We start from the raw sequence: 23,782 nt of genomic DNA on the forward strand, positions 1-23,782 counted from the left end.
GTTAAGATACACAACTCCAGTAATCCCCAAATTATCCAACTATAGTGGGGGAGGAATTGGCCAGCTAGGTAACTGCATATATAATTATGTGGTGCTGTACCAGAAGTTGCCTGACATGCTAAACCATTTAGTTAATTTATAAAGTTCATTCATTTCAAGGATGGATAACCAAGAGATCACAGTAATTTTAAGTGCAAACTGCTGCTAAATTATTATTAACTGCAACCAATATTTTTTTTTAACTTACCTAAAACAAGGTGACAGATGAACAGACATGTTTTTATGTCTCTTCTCAAACCTGTTATATTTGCGAACATAATGGAGATAGTCCCTTCTGATGACAATTGTACGCTGCATCTTCATCTTAATGATGACGCCTCTCAAAATACGGCCTCTTATGCTTACATCACCAGTAAATGGGCATTTTTTGTCAATATAGGTACCCTCGATGGCCTAGTAAAAATAATAACCTATATTTAAACTATGCAGAGAAGACAAAAAGCATACTTAAGAAGTTTCAGTTGTAACCAGACCTTTGCAATAATATTTTTGTCAAAAACTTCTAAATCCTAACAAACAACTCATTGATTTCAAGTCATGGAATATTACACTGGACAGTAAAAAATAAAAGTTCTAATCCTGATGTTTGGCAAAGTTATATTTGACAAATGTTATGCCTTTCATTATCACTTTCCTCAAATACTTAACCATTCAACCGTTAATGATGCACTAAATCATAAAACTTTTTTTAATCAATATTCTTATTAAACTTCATTAGAAGAAATTAGTTCAAATTATCATAACTTGGGAACACCATTTTTTCTGAATGTTTTTGTGCCCCATTTAATATTTTTAAATTATGATCCTGTAGTAAATTCATAATAAAATCAGTTCTAATCAACCCTTTCACTGCTAAGCTCAGGTTTGTGGCTGAAGTATTTTCAGGGCTAGGGCAACTCATGGTAAAGGTGCCATAAGTTCTGATCACTTGCTTTAGTATCCCATAATGAAAAGCACATATCCTTGCAGACATTTACACTGCTATGCATTAGGGCAGTGATGGCAAACCTATGACAGCCGTGTCAGCACTGACACACCTTAGATGTTGAGAAAGATATTGGTATTCTGATGAAAAAACTGAGATAAATCGTGTAAGATCACTCTCAGTTAAGGCGAAGGTAGGTTTCAGTTCACTGAAAGAATTATATTTTATAGTTAGCCTATTTCTATTTTATTTTGTAGTTAGCTTATTTTTATTTCATTTTGTAACTAGCCTATAAACAACAAGCATTTTTTAAGTTTACGTTTTCTTTCTTAATCATTATAATTTCTGCAGTCATACGATATTATAAAAACTTATAAAATATTATATGATACAAACTTATAAATACGTGCTTTATATATTATAAGCTTAAAGTTTTCATTTGACTTCTGTGTGAAATTCGTTCAATGCATGCATTCCAAGTCTCTCAACTGAGTAATACAAGTTCTAAACATATTTAAAACCACTTTAACAGAAAATATAATTCACAGCATTAAATGTTGAATTTATCTGAGTAAATAATGAAAACATTTTTATAGTTGCAATAAATTTTGTTAAATAATGCAAATAGTAACAACTTGCGATGACATCGCAACAAAACCTACTAAATAGCTGCTATTTAGTAGCATGATAGAGAGTAAAACACAACAAGGTTGCTATGAACGTACCGGTAATAAATCTGGTAATCTGGAAAGAAGTAGTGGTAGTCCTGCATGGTCTACCACTTAAGTAATCTGAGTTGCTGGTGTATAATTCATTTCCAGTAATTGTTAATTCTTATTAATTATTACCTTAATCACCGCTGTACAGGGAGTCCTCGAGTTATGTCGGAGATCCGTTCCTACAGACTGACGTAAGGCGATTTCGATGCAAGTCGGAATTAAAATAGCCTAAGTTACTTACCTAACCTAAAACACCCTAAAGTCACACGTATATCAAGAAACTAGGCCATAAGAAAATGAAAGGGAGAACATAATTACTGTATAGTACAGAAAAATGACAAAAATGAAACTGTAATAAAAAAAATAATAAAAATGAGAAAAATTCCCAAAATGACAAATGAAACTGTACATTCTGTATACAGATGATTAAAAATAAAAATAAAAAGTAATAAATAAATAAATAAAAAAAATGAAAACAATTTTTTACCTTTTATCCTGTGGTTGGCTTGCACACTGGAAGGTGCAAGCCCTCCTTCCTATTATCTCAGCAAACCCCTCAGAAAACTCACCAGCTGCTTCATCATCACCACTAGCAGCATCACCTTAAGGTTATGTAAATTGCCCTGAGCCATAAACCGCATAAACCAACCTTTACTGGCATTAAACTCTCCACCTGCACTCGTTCCCCCCCCCCTCTTTTCACTTTTCAATGCCTCGAACAATCTTTTCATATTTTCTTGAATTAACATGAGGCTAATTGGGATATGGGGTTGATGCTGGTCTTCCAGCCAAAGAACAAGAAGCCTTTCCATCTCAATCATGAGCCTACTATGTTTTTACGTGATCACAGTCTATTTCATGGGCGCCAATCCTTTCACGTGTTCAAGGATACGAACTTTATCCTTGATAATAGTCCCGACTGTGGTACGACTTAAGTTCAACACGCGGCCAATGTTCATTGGAGTTTCTCCCTTTTTTGCCCTTTTAATGTCTAATTCCACATTTAATGTAATGGCTTTCCTTTTCTTTGACACACTACCATCAGAAGAGTCTGCCTTACGTTTGGGAGCCACATTGAAGGGTAAAAAGTCACAAAAAACACAAACACAAAAGTGAGAGAGCAGATGTAAACAAAGCACGCAGTACCCAAAGAGTGTATGCTGGGACCCAAGCGACACCACCTCTCCCAAACAAACGGCACGTGATGGCATATTCTTCCGCCGCACTCACAAACTATTCACCCGTGATGTTTGAATTTTATGTTGTGCTGCTTCAAGTCGAAATTTATTTTAAAAATTATTTATGGGATTACTGCCGTAAAGTTGAAACGACGCATGTCGAGGACTCCCTGTATATAATTGTGCTCTTTTTTAATTTGTGAACATTTTTACAATGGCAACTAGCACTAATAAAAAACTAAAATTATCACAGAAAGGAAGTGGAAGAAATTTCCAAGATGCCTGTCTGAACAATATGGTGTTATTGATAGAGGCGATAAAGTTCTCTGTAAATTGTGTAGTGAGCTATATGTGAGTAGAATTTGGAATGCAAGACATTTTGAAACTAAGCACAAATGGCTCCTAGAAAACTTTTAAAGAATGCAAAGAATACATATCACAACATCTAAAACTGGCAGAATCACAATCAGGACTTTAAATTTGTTTCAGGACCTTCAAATTTAGTAGCCGCAAGTTACAGTAATTCATATACTATTGTTGAACATGGGAAACCACTTAGTGATGGCTATTGTAAAGTGCATGAAAGAGGTTAACATTAAGTAGGAATACTATTGAAGACAGAGTTATATCAATGTTTGTTGCATTTCATTTTCTATACTAGCATTCATGGATTATAACTCTAGTATTCCTGTTTAATGGCAACTCTTTCATGCACTTTACAATAGCTTTCTTATTATGCAAATCCTGAAATAAAAATGGTGCACACTTTACAAAAGCTTCTTTAATATAATCACCATCACTAAGTGGTTTCCCATGTTCAACAATAGTATGTGAAATATTGTAACTTGCGGATACTAAACTTGAGGGTCCTTAAACAAATTTAAAGTCCCTGATTGTGATTCTGCCAGTTTTAGATGTTGTGATATGTATTCTTTGCGTTCTTTAAAAGTTTTTCCATTTGTCTCGATAAAACTACAGATATTACGTCATCAGCTGGATTGGCTATTATTGAGTATGTTCAAGGTGATCTATGCACAAGGAATTCATAGTTAGAAAATTGACCTCAAAACACAATAGGTAAAGACATGCGACTGTGTTCTTAAAGTGTTCCGTGAGAAACATAGATTTATCGAAAATATTTTCGATTACAACTGATGGCGCATCTAATATGGTTGGCCGCAATGTTGGTTTTATCAAACAATTCACAGAATATGTTGGTCATCCCCTGGTTTGTTTCCATTGTATTATACATCAGGAGACACTGTGTGCAAAATCAGGCTTAAAGGATTTGGATGATGTGATGAGAATTGTGACAAAGGTAACTAATTTTATTGCTGCCAGGGCTTTAAACAAACGAGAATTTAATTCACTTTTAAGCGAAGTTGAATCAATGTACAATAATATTCGATGGTTTAGTCATGGCCAAGTACTTGAACAGTTTGTTGAATATTTAAAGGAAATTAGATTATATTTAAACATGAAGGGCATGGAGCACGAATTTTCTCAGTTGAACGATTCTGCTTGGCTCAGTAAGCTGATGTTTTTCACATTTTTCATTGCACCTAAATGAACTTAACCTCCCAACCGGCCAGGACGTCTATAGACATCCAGCTAAATCTGGATACAATGCATGCTATCTGTTGAAAGAACATGGATAAGAAGTGCAATTCGGCCAGCATGTCCATTAGAAGGTGTGATAATCCCTCATGCTGAAGAGAGCACTTAATTAGATTATCTCAGGCTCATAGCTGTGACTCAGTTACCTATAACACGAAATGCAGTTCCTTGTTCCATGCTGGGTAACTGAATTTTAGTTATATTGGATAAACTAAAAATATAGAAATTATTTTTATTTTCTCGTTTTATTGTACAATAAAATTTTAATGGCTGGACAAAATACAGATCCTTGCATAATTTCTTCACTTAAATATTGCGTTACCTTCGAGATCCAATTTAATTTTTAATTTTTTTTTTTTGTGTGCGCTAATTTTTTCTAATCGCTTACTCCACAACACATTTTCTTTGTTCTTCTTTGTTAAAGAAATTAATTCACGATAATTATTTGAAATATTATTTAAAAAAACCGGCTGCAGACGTTCAAGATTATGTTATATTTTTGTTCAAAAATCATGATTCGAAGAATACTTCACAGATTTCCTGAAGGACGTGCTTGAGCGACTTTGCTTTATAGAGAATAATGAAATTCTTTAATCATATCACTAAATTTTTTTTCTTTATATTGTAATCTACTGTTCTTTGTGTCCGCGCGGTTAGCCTAGTGGCTTTGAGCTTCGCAACCATATGCCTGGGGAAGGAGTGTCCTAGGTTCAATTCCCGTCTGAGACGTGAGGAGCTGAAGGATCTTCCTCAGCCATAGCCAAGTTAACCGGTCTTGGGCGCGGGCAGTAGGGTTTTTTCCCGCCAGTTTATCTGGTGTTTTTCATCCCGCAAGCAGGCAAACCGGCCCCTTGAACACACAGGGATACAGCCAAGAATACCTTGAGGCATAGGAGTGATCATTCTATACTCGTATTTCGGTTACGAAATCCAAACATACTTGGAAGGTTGTGGGCCTTAAAGGCCTGTTAAAGCCATTGGGATAGGATAGACTGTTCTTTGCACTTTCCCCTTCTTGGTTTCCCTATAATTGGTCATTACAAAATAAAATTAATGCTTATAATTTAAATTGATATGTATATATTTTCTGCTAGTTCAGATATTATGCTCCAATTTTAAATAAATTATTGTATAAGTCACCATCTATGATTATGTAGTTAAATTTATAATGCATGTATGCAAGTGGCATATCAACAATGTCGATATTTAAAAAAAAAAAGATGTTTGAGACACATGGGTAAAAAAAGTTTGCCATCACTACATTAAGGGAAGGGTCACTCCCCATCAGCTAAGCTCAGATATTTTCAAGTGCACTTTTGCATTAAAAAAAAATCTCTGAACTAACTTTTAAATACATTTGAATTTTGCATGCACGAGGTGACATCCATTATGAATATAATACAGTTAAACTCAAGCACATCTGTCATCTTCTATCTAGAGGAGCAACATTTGTAGTAGTGCTCACAGCAGAAAAAATCTAAAATCAGATGGTCCATGTCTTCATTGGGATAGTATAAAATTTTTACTATCCATAGGAAGGGCATGATGCCCACAAGTCATAAAAATTACATTGCATGAAATTACATTAGGAGAGGGACAGGACAATTAGTAATGAAGCCAACTGTGTAATACACTGTTGGCTTAATATTAATATTATTAAATTAATAATATTAATATTCATAATTGTTATTATATAATAATAACATCAATTGACAGGTGAGACATGAGTAGTTCTGCTGAATGCTTGGATAAAAAAGTAGAAGTAGAAAAAAGTTCAGTTTTCACCATCTGCACATACCACTTCTAAATTCTCAGATGTGCAAAGTAGAAACAGGGATTGATCACCGATTTATATGAGTGTCCAGGTTATTGTTTAAGCCACTGGGTTGAAGGGTGACAGAGGTCATGGTCACCCTTGACACTCCCAGGGCTTTCAGTCATATTTGGCATTGAGGCTTCCTTTGCAAACTACCTTTCTTCAACCTATCACCCTCCAACTGGATAGCAAGCTTTTTATGGTTGCTCACTGCATGTGGCAGTGAGTAACCATATAAAACACTACAGATGGATGGCGCTGTCTCTTTGAGCCCACTTATGCAGGAGTACCTCTGACTCTTCACCTGCCCTCTTTCTCTTATACATAAATGACCCACTCTCGTTACAACCAGTTTTCTCCACAGTTTTGCTAATGATAACACACTCCATTCATCATACTCCTTTGACTATGGTTTGTCAAAGGAGTTTGAAAGGAACAATCTGTGGGCATGGTGACAAACTGAATGGGAGTAAAATAGATGTTTGATGCCAGGAAAAAAATAGACCCAGAAGAAGACACTGTCTATTGTAGAGTGACAACCTGAGTTGATTATCAACATTATTAACAATGCACATTTTGAAACAATGTAGAATCTAATTTTTAATTATGGCTCACAGAGTGGTTAAACAATTGTACCTGTGAGCTGTGATTAAAAGGCCATAGAATGATCCAATAAATGTGCTATCTTAGATAGTTTAGAATAAAAGAAAGTTAAAGCATATCCAGAAAATAAATAATATCAACTTTACAACATAACGAATTCAACAATACATTATCTCATACTTGCCTCTCTAGGGGTTTTAAAACCTAAACCAACATTTCTCACATAACGAAGGGTTTTCTTTGATTTTGTTTTTGCTAGACCTAGTTTCCTATTTAGGAAAACAGTAGGCTGTTTCTGAAATGCTCTTTCTGTCTGAAAAATAAAGAAAACAATTAAGTTTTTAAAGTATTAATAATTATTAATTAAATTTATTTAAAACTATGGTATACATATGCACATACACTGGGAATGACCTCTTGTGTTAACTGACAAGAATGTTTTGTGAATACCTTCCCTAATGCAATAGGAAGTGCTTTTCATTAACATGACAATGATTACTAGGAAGAACTTTTAAGTATTTGCAAAAAAAACTTATTTAAAATATTTTGCAGAATTTTTTCCAGTACATAAACATTTGTAGTGCCTTGCGCAAGTGTTTATTAAAACACTACAGGCATTAATCGTGAACCTAAATATGAGTCCCATGCTGATAAACCAATCAAATCTCATCATAATTCTTGAATATCTTCGCCACTTTACTGCATCAAGATCAATTACACTATATGCACAATAGTAAGAATTTATGATGACTGCAAAAAGAAGGGGAGAAGTCAGAACTACGTACTGCCACATCAATACATTTCGAAATGCTCCCACGACACACAAACAGAAATGACTATCATGTACATTGAATTCTTGATATATACCCTCAAGAGATTTATTATTATTATGTGACACCTCCAGGGAGGAGTCCAAAGACTCATCGAGGGAGAGTGTGCCAACAGCATCAAACGATCAATCTCATTCCAACTACTAACCGCGCTCAAACTTGCTTAACTTTTTGTGAGCCATTAGTAGAGGCTTTACCAATCGACCTATGATAGCACTACATGAAGAGTGCGTATTACTGAATTCCTACTGACAATTATCCTTTAACTCTGACTAATAAATATTAACAAATGTACTGATATTAATCTTAGAATGGCAATGTTATATAGTTAAAGGCAAACAGAAGTTTGACAAGTTTACCTAGAAAAAATCCTCCATCAGAATTTAACTTTATAACTTTTATTTCAAAAAAAAGTTGACCAACCAGGCTTGCCAAATGATTAGCATATCCGCTCTCCAGCCAAAAGGCTGTGGGTTCGAATCCCGCTGTGGGTATGGATGTTTGCGATTGTCTGTGGAAATACTAGTGTTGATGGAGATGGGCAGTAGATGCTGTTGGTGTAGTTGCAGTTAGTGAATCAGTCATAGTCTTATCATTCTAAGATTAATAAGAGTTCATTTTCCAAATTTATTAATATTCATTAGTTATTTCTGACACCATTCATTTCAGTCTGTTAGACAAGCATTTTGAAAGGCACCAGTATGGCACTACATGCTCTTGGACCCTATTTTGTTCAACAATTTAGTACTGTATATACATTTTCAGTGATGAAGCAAACACCAAATGCAAATAAGAGACATTTTTCTTAACCTCCAATGGTAAACCATTATCAAAATTATTACAAAAAAGTAATCAATTTATTTTCATAAAACTGGCAAATCACGTTTATCAGAGATAATTGTGACAGTGCTTATGTTATGCCTAATGGTAAAATGTAAAACTCTTTGGATGTTAATGTCATTTTTTTTCTTTTTTTTCAGCCAAACAACTGGAAGGAATAATAACATTCATCAACTTGCAGAAGCCTCAAGCACTAATAGGGCTGATAACTGGCATTAGTGGAGGATAACATAAAACACTTCCAATGATAAAAAGATAAATAATAAAAAACAATGATTGTACACAAATAATTTCAAATGAAGATAGTTTAAACTAATAAAATATGATAGTTATTTTCTTAAAATTTAACAATATAGAACAAAGAAATAATTTCTAAGGGTGTCAAAATAAATAATATCTGATGTTATCAATTACTGTATGGCATAGCAGTTTAACATTGATTATATAGGTATTTCCTCCATGGAGTCAGAAAACTCATTATTCACAAAATATATATCACACCTCTCTTTGAACTCATTCACTGATGAAGCACTCATGACTACCATTCCATCCATTCACACCCCTCAAGCAAAAAAGTCCTCAAACACCTTGCTAACTACACTCATACACCTTCCAGGAGTGATTCCTTGTTCTCTCCCTTCCTGCCATATACAGAAGTCTTCAGTGTCAATCCTATAAAACTTCCTTTAACACTTCTGTCATGTCCACTCTTTTTTGCCCATTAGCTTTTTGAAACCCAGACCTTCACAATCTATTTTCACAGGGAGCATTCCTAGACCTCCAACAATCTTCACTCACTTCTAGATCATCTCCACCAACTTCATTCACACAGAATCTAGGTGACCAAATCAATATGATTAATGCAATTTTTTGAATCTGTAATAGTGTTTTCTAGTGCACTATTTATCTTTTTGCAATTCGCACATTATTTTCTCTACAATGATGACTGAACATAGTTCCATTCAATGTCTGTTCAACCACTTCTTCATTCAGTGGTACTAACAAGCACTTAAGCACCTTCATCACAACCGCAACTCAAGGATAAGGTGGTTAGCCCTATGCTTCCCAAAGTGTCCTATATTTGTAGATGCATGTGTTCATGGGAACGGTTTGTCTGTTCTGGGGATGAAAAACAAGAATTTCCGGGTGAAAGCTCCTACCTCCATAGTAGACTGGCTAACTCACCTTTGATTGAAAGAAACTAGATAAAGGTTCCTAACGTCTTGGACGGGAATCGAACCCAAGTCTTTCCAACCAAGGGCTTCATTTATACTGACTGAGCTACAGAGGCTCTGTTCAACCACTTAGCTGACAGAGTATATTTCTTCCAACCAAAACATGATGCAAGGAAGTGCACCAATAAAATTACAATACCAGTGAGATGCCTTTGAAATGGACATGACATAGATAGGAAGTGTAAGATTGACATATTTCATTCACCATAGCTGCTTGATTGCAGCTAAAGTGGATGAAATATTATTGCAGCTATATATAGCAGCAATCTTGTTTTTCAAGTATACATGCTCTGATGATACAACTGTTATAACAGAAAATTCTTAGAATTACTAATAAATCAGTAACTGATGCTGATAACAGACACTGAATATAATGTTACAAAAGATTTTTTTGTTGTAACAGTATAACATTATAAACATCTGGAAATCTGGATCAGGTTAATAAATCTATAACTGTCAAGTCAAACACCTCCACAGATGACACTGCAAATTTTGTAAATAAAGTTCAAAATATGGTAAACACAGATTGGAAAAAAGTTCATGTTAATAAACTTACTCTAAACACTAGAGAAAAAAAAATTTTTTTCTTCTTATATATTTGTACATAAGTGGAGATGTAGAAGTAAATTAAATTGTAACTGCATCAAAAAAGAAAATATGAATACAGTAACATTTAGGATTAAAATGGACAGCAACCAAAGATGGAATCCACATATTAAAGAAGCATGTGCCTGGCTCCAAACTGAGAAATGTTAGACAAAATCAGACAAAATGAACATAAATGACACATTAAATATAATAATTATGGTGAAGCTGGCCTTTCTGATTATGCCTTGAACACCTTACACAGAATTAACTGGAAAAGTACTAGTTGTCTACATCAGTGCTTCCCAAACTGAGGGCAGCGGCTGAGGGGGGGCAGTGAAATAATGAAAACAAATTTAAAATGTTATAAGACTAAGTAGATTTTTCTTATCTTAAAAGAAACGTATTTAACTTTTATTATTATTATTTTTGTTATTTTTTTATATTTTAATAGAAAAATTCACACATTGGTGTTGGTTCACAAACTTTGCTCTCTGCGTATTTTGGCACTTAATGAATATTAGTAAATACTGCTTATTCATATGTTTCATTTCAAAGCAGTGGTTAATTGTATTTACTTCGAATGCTCTCCAGGGAAGCTCCAATTCTTCCCGACCCTTTCATCACGCGTTCGTAATCAGGGACTGTTGATATTGACTTTATATACATATCAAAACTCGTTTTATATTATCACTGTCATCCGAGCTAGTTTTCTGTTACCAATAAAAGTTTCGCATATACTTCACACATGAAAAAAAGCTAAAACAAGTTCATGTGGGGAGATAGTAACTCATTTGCAGTGGTAAACAACACGCTCTCCCTAACAGCCACTATACTGCAGAGGCAATAAAAACAAGTACTTTTATTATGCCAGTGAATAAGGTATGAGGAGTCTGTGTAAAATATTTCTCAACAAATAGTGCAATTAGAGACAACTGGGATAAAAACACTAATGAATCACATGTCCCCTCATACAGAAACTATACTGTATAGACTGAAACAAAACCATATGTTGCATGGGCAAACACAGTATCTAACTAAAAACTATTGTTATTAATTAGATGTGTGAGAGTTCGATTTCGCAAGGCAGCAATAAATTTCAACCGAATGTGTTAAAATTTGTAAACGTGTTAAAACTAAGAAATATATATATATAGTCAATGTTATGGCAGTTTCACATATGGAATTCAGTTGAAGAGAGTTAGCATTTCAACTCAATTGTCAGCTATGCTTTTATCTTTCAGTCGCGCAATCGTTTGTTAATACTGCACCAATCATATCCACGTTTTAATAACCTGCCTTTGCTGTCTGTTTCACGTTAGGCTTAATTACCGTAAGGGAGAAAAGTCACAAAAGAGAAAAATGTTCCTGGTCCGGGGATTCTCTTATTCAGGTAATATTCACTAATTTCATGTTGTTAGTCTGTGGCGTGCCAGTATTGGCAAGTGGTGCTATTATTTGATTTATTCTACGTTAAAAATTCAACCCTGAGATGGATATAAGTGGCTGATAAAAAAAAAAATCCAACAATCAGAAGAAGCAGAAACAGACTCAAAAAAAAAAAAAGTATTTCATATTTCACCAGAACAGCCCGCGTCATCTTCATCACCAAACAGTAAGATGCAAAAAATGTAGCATGAAAAAATTTTAAAATACGATCCTCCTTATTTGAAATATGGGTTTGTACCATCATATAATAATCCAAACAAACCTATGTGTGTGTAATCTGCTGTAAACAGTTATCAAATGATTGCATGCGACCCGGAAAACTTTGTCGCCATTTAGATACTGTTCATGGGGAATATAAGAGTAAGACAATTGAGTTTTTTCAAAGAAAGGCTGAAGAATTAAAACAACAAACTAAATGTTTTTCAAAGCATGCTAAACTGAATGACAAATTAGTAAAAGTATCTTTCGAAATTGCTTTGTTAATTGCAAAAACAAAGAAACCTCATACAATTGGTGAAGACTTATCTTACCAGCAGCAATAAAAATTTGCTAAACTATCTAAGGTTCCGAAATATCAGAATCTTTAAAAAAAATTCCGGTGTCTAATAATACAATTAAAAGAAGAACAGATTGCATTGCTGATAATATCATGTCTACATTAATTTCACGAATCAAAGTAATGCATTTGCCATTCAGCTTGATGAATCTACGGATAATACAAAGGACACTAATTTAATGGTTTTTGTTAGATACCTCTATAATTTCAAATTAATGAAGATCTACTGTTTTGCAGAAATCTTTCTGGTACAACCAAAGGAAAAGATATATTTGAAAAAGTGAATAATTTTTTTTAAAGAATATGAACTTGATTGGCAAAAGTGCATCGGGATTCGCACTGATGGTGCCGCACCCATGACGGGGAGAATTTCAGGTTTTGTAGCAAAAGTAAAAAGTTTATCGGAATGCAAGACATGTTCATTGCCTTATCCATAGAGAAAACTTAGTATTTCAACAAATGGAAGAATCACTGAGTAAAGTGTTATCAGAAGTTTCTACTGTAGTTAATTATACAGAAAGTAATGCTACTAATTCAAGACTGTTTCGTATTTTATGCCAAGAGATGGATTCCAATTACGACACTCTTTTATATCACACAGAAGTAAGCTGGTTGTCCCATGGAAAAATTCTAAAACGAGTTTTAATATTGAAGGATTAACTATGAAATTTTCTTGATAAGAATCCCATGTTAGCATCTCATTTTTGTGATCAAAATTGGTTGTGTTTCATTTCTTATCTGTCGGATTTTTTCGAAAAAGTTAATGAATTGAATCTTTCTCCGCAAGGAAAAAGCACGAATATTAAATTGCAAGCATTTCAAAGTAAATTTTCTGCATGGTTAAAAAGTTTTAAGGATAATAAAATGGAAATGTTTACTTCTGTTCATAAATGTTAAAGAAAATAATATTTTACTATCAACAGAAAATAAAAGGATAATAATTAACCACCTCACAAATTCTGTTTTTTTCGAAAAATATTTTCCTAATTTGAATGAAGATTGCTAAATTGCTCCTTCTCTACAATTTAGCAATCTTCCATGGTCATCCCAAGAAGAACTAATTGATATGACAGCAGATTCAACCCTTGAATTAGAATTTCTTAACAGTGATTTATCCGAATTTTGGATTCAACGACAAAAAGAATGTTCTTCATTAGCACAAGCAGCCTTAAATATGTTAATTCCTTTCGCATCTACATACCAAACAGCATTTTCATCATTATTGATGAAAATGCTGTTTGGTATGTAGGACCTATGTTTACTTAAAAGTAAACATAGGTCCTGCTTATCAATGGAAGAATTGGAAAGAAATCTAAGAATAGCCATTTCAAATATTTCACCTGATACTGAGTATTTGTGTAGCAGTATTGAAACACATCACATTAAATTATTATTAAACTTCTTTTATGTTTTTAATTCTTTCTTTATTACTAATCGTCTTACGTTTCATGTGCTTGTGTACAACATGCAAACGTACAATAACAATATATCTATCTATATAAAAATCTGAGATAATGTGTATGTAAGATGCTAAAAATGTAATATTTGCATTTGATTTTTGCAATATTCGCTGCACATGCTTTTGGATATAAATTAGTACTGAATATAAATACAATAAATATTATAATAATACGTGTCTCAATCACGATTTTTTTCCCCAGCAGGACCCGTGAAATATTTTAATTTTTATAAAGGGGGCCCCGACATCCAGAAGTTTGGGAAGCACTGGTCTACATTATACCAAAACATGGTATGAACGCAAATTTATGGAAGCCTGTGAGATTATTACCAACCACCGCAATCTGTCCAATAATGGTCTAAAATCCCAAACATATGGAAGGCATATTTCGACCTACGGAACCCACCTCTCGAAAAGCAACTATAAACAGAACTAGATAATCCAATCCTAAATCAAAAATAACAATTGTAATGCTAAAAATAGGACATCATTGTTACAGAAAGAACACTATCTGTAAGAAAGAATGTTTATTCATGTTATGCATTTTTGAAAATTATGGAGAAAACTACCGTGTTTGAATAAAAAACTTTAGTTTAATATAACTAAAATTACATTCAACGTTTAGACCTTTATGTCAAGGTCATCTTCTGGAGCATACAACTATACACAGAAAACAAGCTACACTACAATCAAACTGGTTTGGTAAAGATACTGACCAACCACTACAATTATTGGCCTGACCTCTGGTGAAAAAAAAAAAAAAAAAATTATACATCAATGCTAGAGTCCTATTATTAGTAGTATCTGTTGTTGAAGAAATACATTGGGCGCAACAACAAGTAATTATCTATATACATATATTAACATCATGATTATACTTGTACATTCCAGCCAGTTGGTATGGAATGGTTTCTAATACCAGCTGAAAATTGGCTAAAATCCTGACTTATGCTGGATCTTATATTAGGTAGACTGAATGTGTGCCATCCAAATCCTTGGAATTTTCACGCCATCTTTGTTGTTGGTATTGGGTGATTTATCAGGATTTCGCAGGTTTCCTTAAATTTCCTTTCATACCAGGTTTTTGTGTGAAAGTGGCTGCTTTCCCAGTTGATTTGGTGTAAGGTGTTGAGCACGTGATCTGAGAGGCCTGCTTCACCATAATGGTTATATTTAATGTGTTCTTTCATGCGTATAGGGATTGTCCGTCCTGTTTAACCAATGTATGGCAAGTTACAGATGCAGCAGATGCAAGAGACTCCAGGATGTACTAATGGGAAGAGAGGATCCTTAGAGGAGTTGAATATGGTTTTAAGTTTAATGGGTGGTTCAAAGATGGCATTGAGGTTATAATGTTGTAGGATTCTGTTGATTTTTTCTGATAACCCTTTAATGTATGGGATGGCTATGGTTTTACTGTAATCTAGCTTCGTTTTTGTTGTTGTTTTATAGAGTATTTTTGTTGTAGCCATTATTTATGAATGTGTCGCTGATGATTTTTAGTTCTTGTTTCAGGGCTTGCTGGTTAGAGCAAATTGTTGTAGCTCTGTTTTTAAGGGTGTTAATGACTCCATATTTTTGTGATGGGTGGTGGTATGAATTAGCATGTATGTATTGGCCAGTATGTGTCGGTTTTCGGTAGACCATGAAGAATAGACTGTCAGAAGGAAGACGTGTGACTAGGAACGGGAGCGAATTTTGGTTTTCGATTTCGATGGTAAATTGTATGCGTTTAAGGGTAAGTTTTAAAGTATTATCTTAAAATTTAAAAGGTAAGGAAAAGGAAAAGAACAATTGCTTACCTTCCTAGACACCTTAGTCACACGCCTGCCTAATGATACACTTGCCTTCACTGTATACAGAAAACCCACACACACAGGTAGATATATTTCACAAACTCTCCCACTACCACGCCTCTCAACAATTTGGCATTATTAAAACTCTTACCAAGAGAGCCCACAATCTTTGTTCCAGTGGAACCGCCCTCACTACTGAGCTTAACCACATACACAACACCTTCCTCTCCAATGGCTACAGTGATCACAGTATCAAAAAAAAATCAACTCCTCCCCCATTCCCAGTCCTTCTCGTCAACAAGAATTTAAAAATGCCATCACCATACCCTACATCCGTGGCACATCCGAAAAAATAGCCAAGATACTAAAAAAGTACAACCTACACACAGCATATAAGCCCCACCGCAAACTTGCTACCCTTATCCGTTCTACGAAAGATCAGCTCCCTCCTCTCTCTCTGCCTGGAGTTTACAAAGTACCCTGTTCCTGTAAGCTGGCGTACTTTGGACAGACAGGCAGATCAGCATCCATCCGCTTAGAGGAACACAAGTCTTACACCTGCAAACACAACTATGGCCATTCAGGCTTGGCTGACCATGTTTTGGATACCACCCACAAGGTATCGTGGAAGAAAACCACCATGCTCCACCACAGCAAATTCAAGAAAGAGAGACTTTTCTTGGATGCAGCAGCAGCTCTCAAAAAAACCAAATCTGAATAAATACAGTTGTATTAAGCTTCCGAAGATTTGGGAAACACTCATCACCAGAGGTCCCACCTTGCATTCCAGGCCACCTACTACTGCCCTTAGAGAGCACTCCACTAGATAGGACATTAGTGTCACCCACGTGGTTGGGCTCAGTATTGTTTATTATTTGTGTGTATGTTACATTAACTGTTTTTGTAATCCCCGTAGATGTCCTAGTGACTAGGACGAAATATAGGAAGTGTTAAATTCTATTTTAATTCTTTTTGAGTGCTGTAAAAAATCCATTAAGCCTCCAACATGATGGCTAAGGAATGTGTTTAGCATATGTCGCTCGTGCGTCCAGATCGCAAATACGTCATCAACGTATCTAAGCCAGACTGTCAGTCTTAGCGTGGCAGAATCAAAAGTCCTTTGCTCAAAGGTTTCCATGTAGAAGTTAGTGATTAGACACACTAGTCATGTCTTCTGTCAGGTAGTCTATCCTTCACGGCCTACCGAAAACCAACACACATACACTGGCCAATACATACATGCTAATTCATACCACCACCCATCATCACAAAAATATGGAGTCATTAACACCCTTAAAAACAGAGCTACAACAATTTGCTCTCACCAACAAGCCCTGAAACAAGAACTAAAAATCATCATTGACACATTCATAATGGCTATAATAAAAATACTATTAATAAAATACTCCATAAAACAACAACAAAAACGAATCTAGATTACAGTAAAAACATAGCTTTCCCATACATTAAAGGGTTATCAGAAAAAATCAACAGAATCCTACAACATTATAACCTCAATGCCACCTTTAAACCGCCCACTAAACTTAAAACCATATTCAACTCCTCTAAGGATCCTCTCCTCCCATTAGCACATTCTGGAGTCCATTGCATGCACTGCACCTGTAACTTACCGTACATCAGTGAAACAAGATGGACAATCCCTATACGCAAGAAAGAACACATTAGACACATTAAATATAACCATTATGGTGAAGCAGGCCTCTCAGACAATGCACACAACACCTTACACCAAATCAACTGGAAAAGCACCCGCTCTTTGCACCACACAAAAACCTGGTATGAAAGGAGATTTAAGGAAGCCAGCGAAATCCTGATAAACCACTCAAATATCAACAACAAAGATGGCATGAAAATTCCAAAGATCTGGATGGCACACATACAGCCGACCTAATATATAAGATCCAGCATAAGGCAGGACTCTAGCCAATCTTCAGCTGGTATTAGAAACCATTCCATACCAACTGGCTGGAATGTACAAGTATAACCATGCTGTTAATATGTGTATATAGATAGATACTTGTTGTTGCGCCCAATGTATTTCTACAACCAACAGATAACACTAATTATAGGACTCTAGCATTGATGTATATATATATATATATTTTTTTTTTCACCAGATTTCAGGCCAACAATTGTTGTAGCAGTTGGTCAGTATCTTTAACAAACCAGTTTGATGTAGTGTAGCTTGTTTTCTGTGTATCGTTGTATGCTCCAGAAGATGACCTTGACATAAAGGTCGAAACGTCAAATGTAGATTTTGGTTATATTAAACTAAAGTTGTTATTCAAACACAGTAGTTTTCTTCATAATTTTCAAAAATGCATTCGGATCACCGTGTAAGCTTAAAAGAAAGGGTTTAATCATGTTATCATAAATAGAATTTAGCTTGATGTAGTTTATAAATAATAATAATTTTTTTTCCTACTAGAGATCATGCTAGTAGAATAACTTGTGATCAATTCACTGTTTCTTTTGCTTACTGTAAGTAATGTAACCTAGCTTGTCCTGTATATTTGTATATGCTCCAGATGATGATCTTAATATGAAGATCAAAACGTCAGGATATTAAAAGTTATTTATAACACAGTTGTAAAGTCCATAATTTCTAAAATGAATGCTGATCGTTGTGTAACACTAAAAGAAAGGTTGAGAAATGTTAAGAATTATGCAGTAAAAAAAGCGAGAGAAGAAATTGAGTTTATTGCTCAAATATGATAATACAGAACTGAGGAGAAGAGCATTAATAATTCTTGATGTCATATCATTCATTATTAATGCTCTTCTCCTCAGTTCTTCTCTTCTCCAGCCAAAACAGAGATTAGAATACATGGATGCTGAGAGTGCATTTTAACATGGAAGGGAATAGGCATCTAGAGATCGTTGTTCTCTGTGCAGGTGAGCATGGTAGGACAGTTGCCAGAGTGGATGTTAGAGAATATGGTATAATGCAGTCTGGAGGAAATAATAGGAGGTACAGAATGGATGACAGTGCATTCATGTTTTTTTTTTTTTTTTTCCAAATGTCAGAAATATTGGGAATAAAAGAAGTGAATTGGTAGCACTGATAGCTGCAGCCTGTCCAAAGATTACTGTAATCAGTTAAACATGGTTGACAATGCCCTAAGAAGAATAGAAGGGTATAGTATATTTCAGAAGATAGGAAAGGCAAATGGGGTGAAGCATTACTTTTGATGAATGATGAGTTGTCCTCTTGGAATTTGGAAAGAAATAGCACTCAGTTTTGTAAGCATATAGTCTTAGTTGGCACAGAACAAAATATTTAGCAGGATGTTACTACAGGCCAGGGAACACAAAGGATGATGAGCAGGAAATATTTAGACAGATCAGTTTGGTGAATGATGATTATTCATCATTCACCAGTGAAAGAGGATGATGATTGTTATGGGAGATTTTAACTATAGCAGCATACAACAGTGAGGGAATGGAATTTCTGGAATTCTTGAAGGGCAAATGCCTCGGGCAACATGTAGTAGAGGAAGCATGAATATCAAAAGTTTTGGATTTTGTATCAGAGGACCTGACTGAGATGTCAGTGTTGCCCCCCCCCCCCCCAGCCACACACACACTGTAAGGTTGATCATGCAGTCTAAACTTATAAGATGAATAGATGCAGAAGTATCAATTTATGTGGAATTATAGGCAAGTGACTATAATAATCTTCAAAATCAGCCAGGGACAGTTCTATGGATGGTAGAATTTCAAGAGAAAGATATCAACCTGATATCAGGTAATATCAAAATTGGAGATGTAAATATCAGCTCTTTACTTTGTGCAGATATTATACTTCTAAATAAATCCAGTACTAGTCTGCAAGATTCCCTGACTAAATTGAATAACTGTTGCAATAGATGTGGTGTGAAAATCAGCAATAACGAGACAAAGACAATGAAAATGGGCAGAAGCATTGAAAATATCAAATGCATTGTGAATGGAGAACCTATAGAACAAGTAAAACATTTCACTACTTAGGTGTGATTTTTAGTGAAGATGGTAAATTAAATGTGGAAATGGACAACAAAATCAAAGCTCGTATGGTAGGAAGTCAACTGAATAAATTTATATGGAATAAGAGAGAAATTAATGCTAAAAAACAGTGCTAAAACCAATTTTAACTTATTGATCTGAGAGCTAAGTTACAAATAAAACACTTGATCAAAGACTGGAAGCTTCTGATATGAGAGTTCTGAGAAAGATTAGTGGAGTGAACAGATTGCATCAATGGCACTACAACATTAAAAATAAGGATATTAGGAAAGAATTCACCGTTGTTAGCATTCAGGAATGTGTTAGCAGAGCTAATCTCAGGTGATATGGTCACTTAAACAGAATGGGAGAGGAAAGATTACCAAAACAAGTGTTCTCTACCATGTTGGCAAGAAAAAAGACTCAGAAGAAGACCAAGACATAGGTGGATTGATACAGTAAAAAGTGCCTTAGAAGAAGATCTGATAATGTTGGAGTCTTGACAGGCAACAGATTGATTTGGAAAAAAATTGTAGATAGGAAGTAAATTAGTAATGATGTAAGTTTTTTCATTTTGTACTATCATATCCTGTACACCCTTTGAGGGTACATGTCAGGAATTTGATGACGATGAAATATCAATTGTGCATGTTGGCTAGTGAAGAAATATTTACGAACAGCAATGGCAAATTGCATTTCTCATGTGAAAAAGATACCAAGATTTGCTGCAAAGTAAATGACTAATGAAATCAAAGAGGAAGAACTGTAGACGAAAAGAGGTTATTGAAAAAGTATAACTAGAGAGGTAGAGAACAGGTGCACAAGGAACATAAGATAAACTATGAACGTGATATAGTAAGAAAGATGGAATATGAGAAAAGATTAGCCCTAGTCCAAGGAAAATCCAAAAGGAATTATTTTTGTTATGTAGCTAGTAGGAAGAGAAGTGAATGTAGACCAATGGCCCTGTTAAATTTGAAAAGAAGCCAAATGACCAATATAGATGACAGTGAAACAATGTAATGATCAGTTAAAAGCAGGTTTTGTTTCAGAATGTATGGAAGGGGTTGAAGATTATGTAGAAGTGCATGAGGAGAACATGTTTTATATACAGTCAATGAAGCATAAGAACTGAAGATGGAATTTCATGCGTGGTTTAATTAAGAGAATGTACCAAGAACCGACAGCTCCACTGACCTCACTGTTCACTGAAAGTCTGGCTACTGGGAGAGTGCTAAACAAGTGGAAAGATGGTTTACCTTTCTTCCACTGCCCTTGTGCAGTAGCACAAGGGGAGCAGTAGAAAGCAGGTAAACTATACACCAGTTTGTGTTTCTTGTGTAATTAAGATTTTTGAGAAATAAGCAAGATTGTACACAAAATTGGGCAGAGCAGATGAGAGCAATATCATCTGCAAAGATATGCATGGATATTTGTTGAGTGCTCTAGTTTCAGTAATTTTCTTGACCTTTATAATAACCACCATTCTTTTGGTTTTCACAAGGGCATCTGACTGTCCCACATGATATGCCAATGTTTAAGTTGCAACAAATGGGATTAGATATTAGGTTAGTGAACTGAATTGGAAACTGGCCTTCTGACAGCTACCAGTTGCATATGGGTAAGTATTATCAAGGAAAAGAAATGTAACAAGGGGAGTTCTAGAGTGATCACAGTACTGGGATGTTTGCTTTTTAATCTTTATATTAATGATATTGTCACTGGGTTGCAGGGAGGTATTCAGTTATTTGGAGATGATGTGAATCTTGGATTATTAGTAATAGTGGCAATGAGGTAGCACTTCAGGAAGATTTAGATAACATGGGCAATAAATATGACAGTTTAATGCAACTAAATGTTAGGTCTTGAAATTTGGGATAATTCGTAGCACAAATGTGGTATTTTAACTTACATGTATACATGCACCACACCCACACAAAAGATGACCCTATCAAGGTCATCTGTTGAAATCCTCACTCTGCTCAACAGAATAAAAAATTTTCAAAGATTTTAGTTGCTCTGCTACAAATGTGGGAAAAATATTCCACCATGCAGATTTGGGATTTGTACAGAACAGATGAGTGAAAGTGCCAAGATTTTTGGAAGCCAAGAATGCTATAGAACTAATGACAGGAAAGGGCAGGAGGGAGTTGGCTTTTGAACATTATGAAAGGTAAGAGAAATAAGTTTTTTTTTTTTTTTTTTACAAAAAAAGAAAAAAACTGTTTTGGAAACACTGAAGAATGGAGTAGAGTTTAGTATTTAATATACATTGTAATTTCATTAATGCTATTGATTTTATTTTTTGATGATTTGTGAAAAAAAATTACTTTTAGTCATCATTTTTGTAATTACATTGTATTTTATATTCTTCCAAACCTTACCAGCAAAACTGGCACTATCTATTTTGAAATTATCAACTAATGTATGTATGTAATATGGAGGGAGGATTGCAATTTTAACATAGACCAATAAAATGAACCACAACCAAACCCTACTTTTCAAAACCAAAACTTTCAATTTACCTCTGACTACCAATGTGATTTCCATTTCAAGAATCACCAACTACTTAAATTCATCATTGAGTTTTATTTACATATTACACATTTCTATGAATGAAAATTTTGAAATAAAAATAAGTTTATTCTATGCACACCTTTTGCTACAATGCAAAAAAAAGTGTACACACACACACACTGCAATGGTTAATTAGCATTCTCAACAGCAAAGTGCATTGTCATCTTCAGTTGGGCATATACTGTAATTAAATCCTGAAGTCGAGAGATTACAATTTACCATTGAAGTACCAAACCATTTACCCAAAAAACAGAAAGCAATGAATGCAAACTGATCAGGGACCAAAAAAAAAAAAAAACTATACTGTTTACTAGCTAATTGTATATATAACAATGAGGACTCTAAGAATTCACCAAAATATGAACACGTCATAAAGTGAAAGTATGACTGCAGACTGATACTTGCAATTTGAAACAAAACCTGCTTCAAAAAGTGAAGGAAAGCATCAAAGATACAGAAAGGCCTATTCTCAATTCAAGTTTTAAGAAAATCCATATTTCACTCATAAATAAGCTTGTAACGAGAATTTTGCAATCTGTGCCAAGTGAACAAGTAGATGGGAGCTAATCCAAAGGAATATTCAAAACAAATAAATCAGCTTTCCTCCAAATAAGTCTAATGATTAAAAAAAAAAAAAAAAAAAAAGATGGCTCTGTAGTATTGAAATCAGTACTAGCAGAAAAGTAAATCTCGCCTCATTAATGTTTTCATTCAAAAAACAAAATAATATAGAGCGTGACTAATGAAATGAATCGTAGGCTCAAAAAAAAAAAATAATAATAAATAAATAAATACATAAATAAAATAAAAATAATATGACTTTAAACAAATCCAAACGCTACATAAAAATAATTCTGTACTTGGTCTGGTTCTACCGAACTTCCTTTTCTTTTAAGGTGGACGGAATAGGTAGTTCTGCACTTACAAGTTGATTTATAAAATGTATATGCTCCATATGTAAATCACAAGTTTTAATTATATTATGCCAAAGAATATATTTACAGGAGAAATAATAACCAGGCACTGAATAACAATCACAGCTTAGAGAAAACACCCTAATCTTGTTTCGCTAATCTATTATTCAAATTAAAATATCATTTAAACCATCTTGAAAGAAGCTGTACACGAACAGCAATCAGAAATCCGCCATCACATCGACAAAATCCTTATATCCGACGAATCTGCAGAAATCCACATTAATCCAACTCAGAATTCATTAAGAACATTTTCATATATATTCAGAAGGAGAATTACCACATATCCTATTCGATTTTATTCATATTTTTCAATAAGCAGAACTTTTACATTAAAAGAAAGTGATTTCGTGGCCTAATCAAAACGTGCAAGCTTAATAACAGAACATGGTATTTCAGTTAGCTGATTTATCAATACGATAATAAATTTATAGTAATCAGGATATTATGTACTGTAAAATAACTTTCAACACAAATCCAAATGAGAGTTAAATTCATGAGAAATACATCAAAAATATAACTAACCTGCTCAGCCATCACAGAACTAAACTGAAAAGA

At 34.4% G+C, this 23,782-nt stretch overlaps 1 protein-coding gene across 1 annotated transcript in view; it reads right to left on the reverse strand.

The window, feature by feature from the left end:
- The window catches only part of RpS11 (ribosomal protein S11), a 37,758-nt gene extending 13,976 nt beyond the window's left edge, over window positions 1-23,782 (reverse strand). The window contains exons 1-3 of the mRNA XM_090410125.1: window positions 23,750-23,782; window positions 7,103-7,231; window positions 248-453 (exon numbers count right to left, since the gene is read on the reverse strand). Coding sequence (XP_090266251.1) covers window positions 248-453; window positions 7,103-7,231; window positions 23,750-23,761 — 347 coding nt within the window. The 5' untranslated portion in view covers window positions 23,762-23,782. The remainder of the gene's footprint in view (window positions 1-247; window positions 454-7,102; window positions 7,232-23,749) is intronic.

Source organism: Typopeltis vanoorti, chromosome 20 (genome assembly GCF_054136105.1).
Source record: "Typopeltis vanoorti isolate ZY-2024b chromosome 20, IOZ_Tvanoo_1.0, whole genome shotgun sequence".
In the NCBI taxonomy this organism is placed as follows: domain Eukaryota; kingdom Metazoa; phylum Arthropoda; class Arachnida; order Uropygi; family Thelyphonidae; genus Typopeltis; species Typopeltis vanoorti.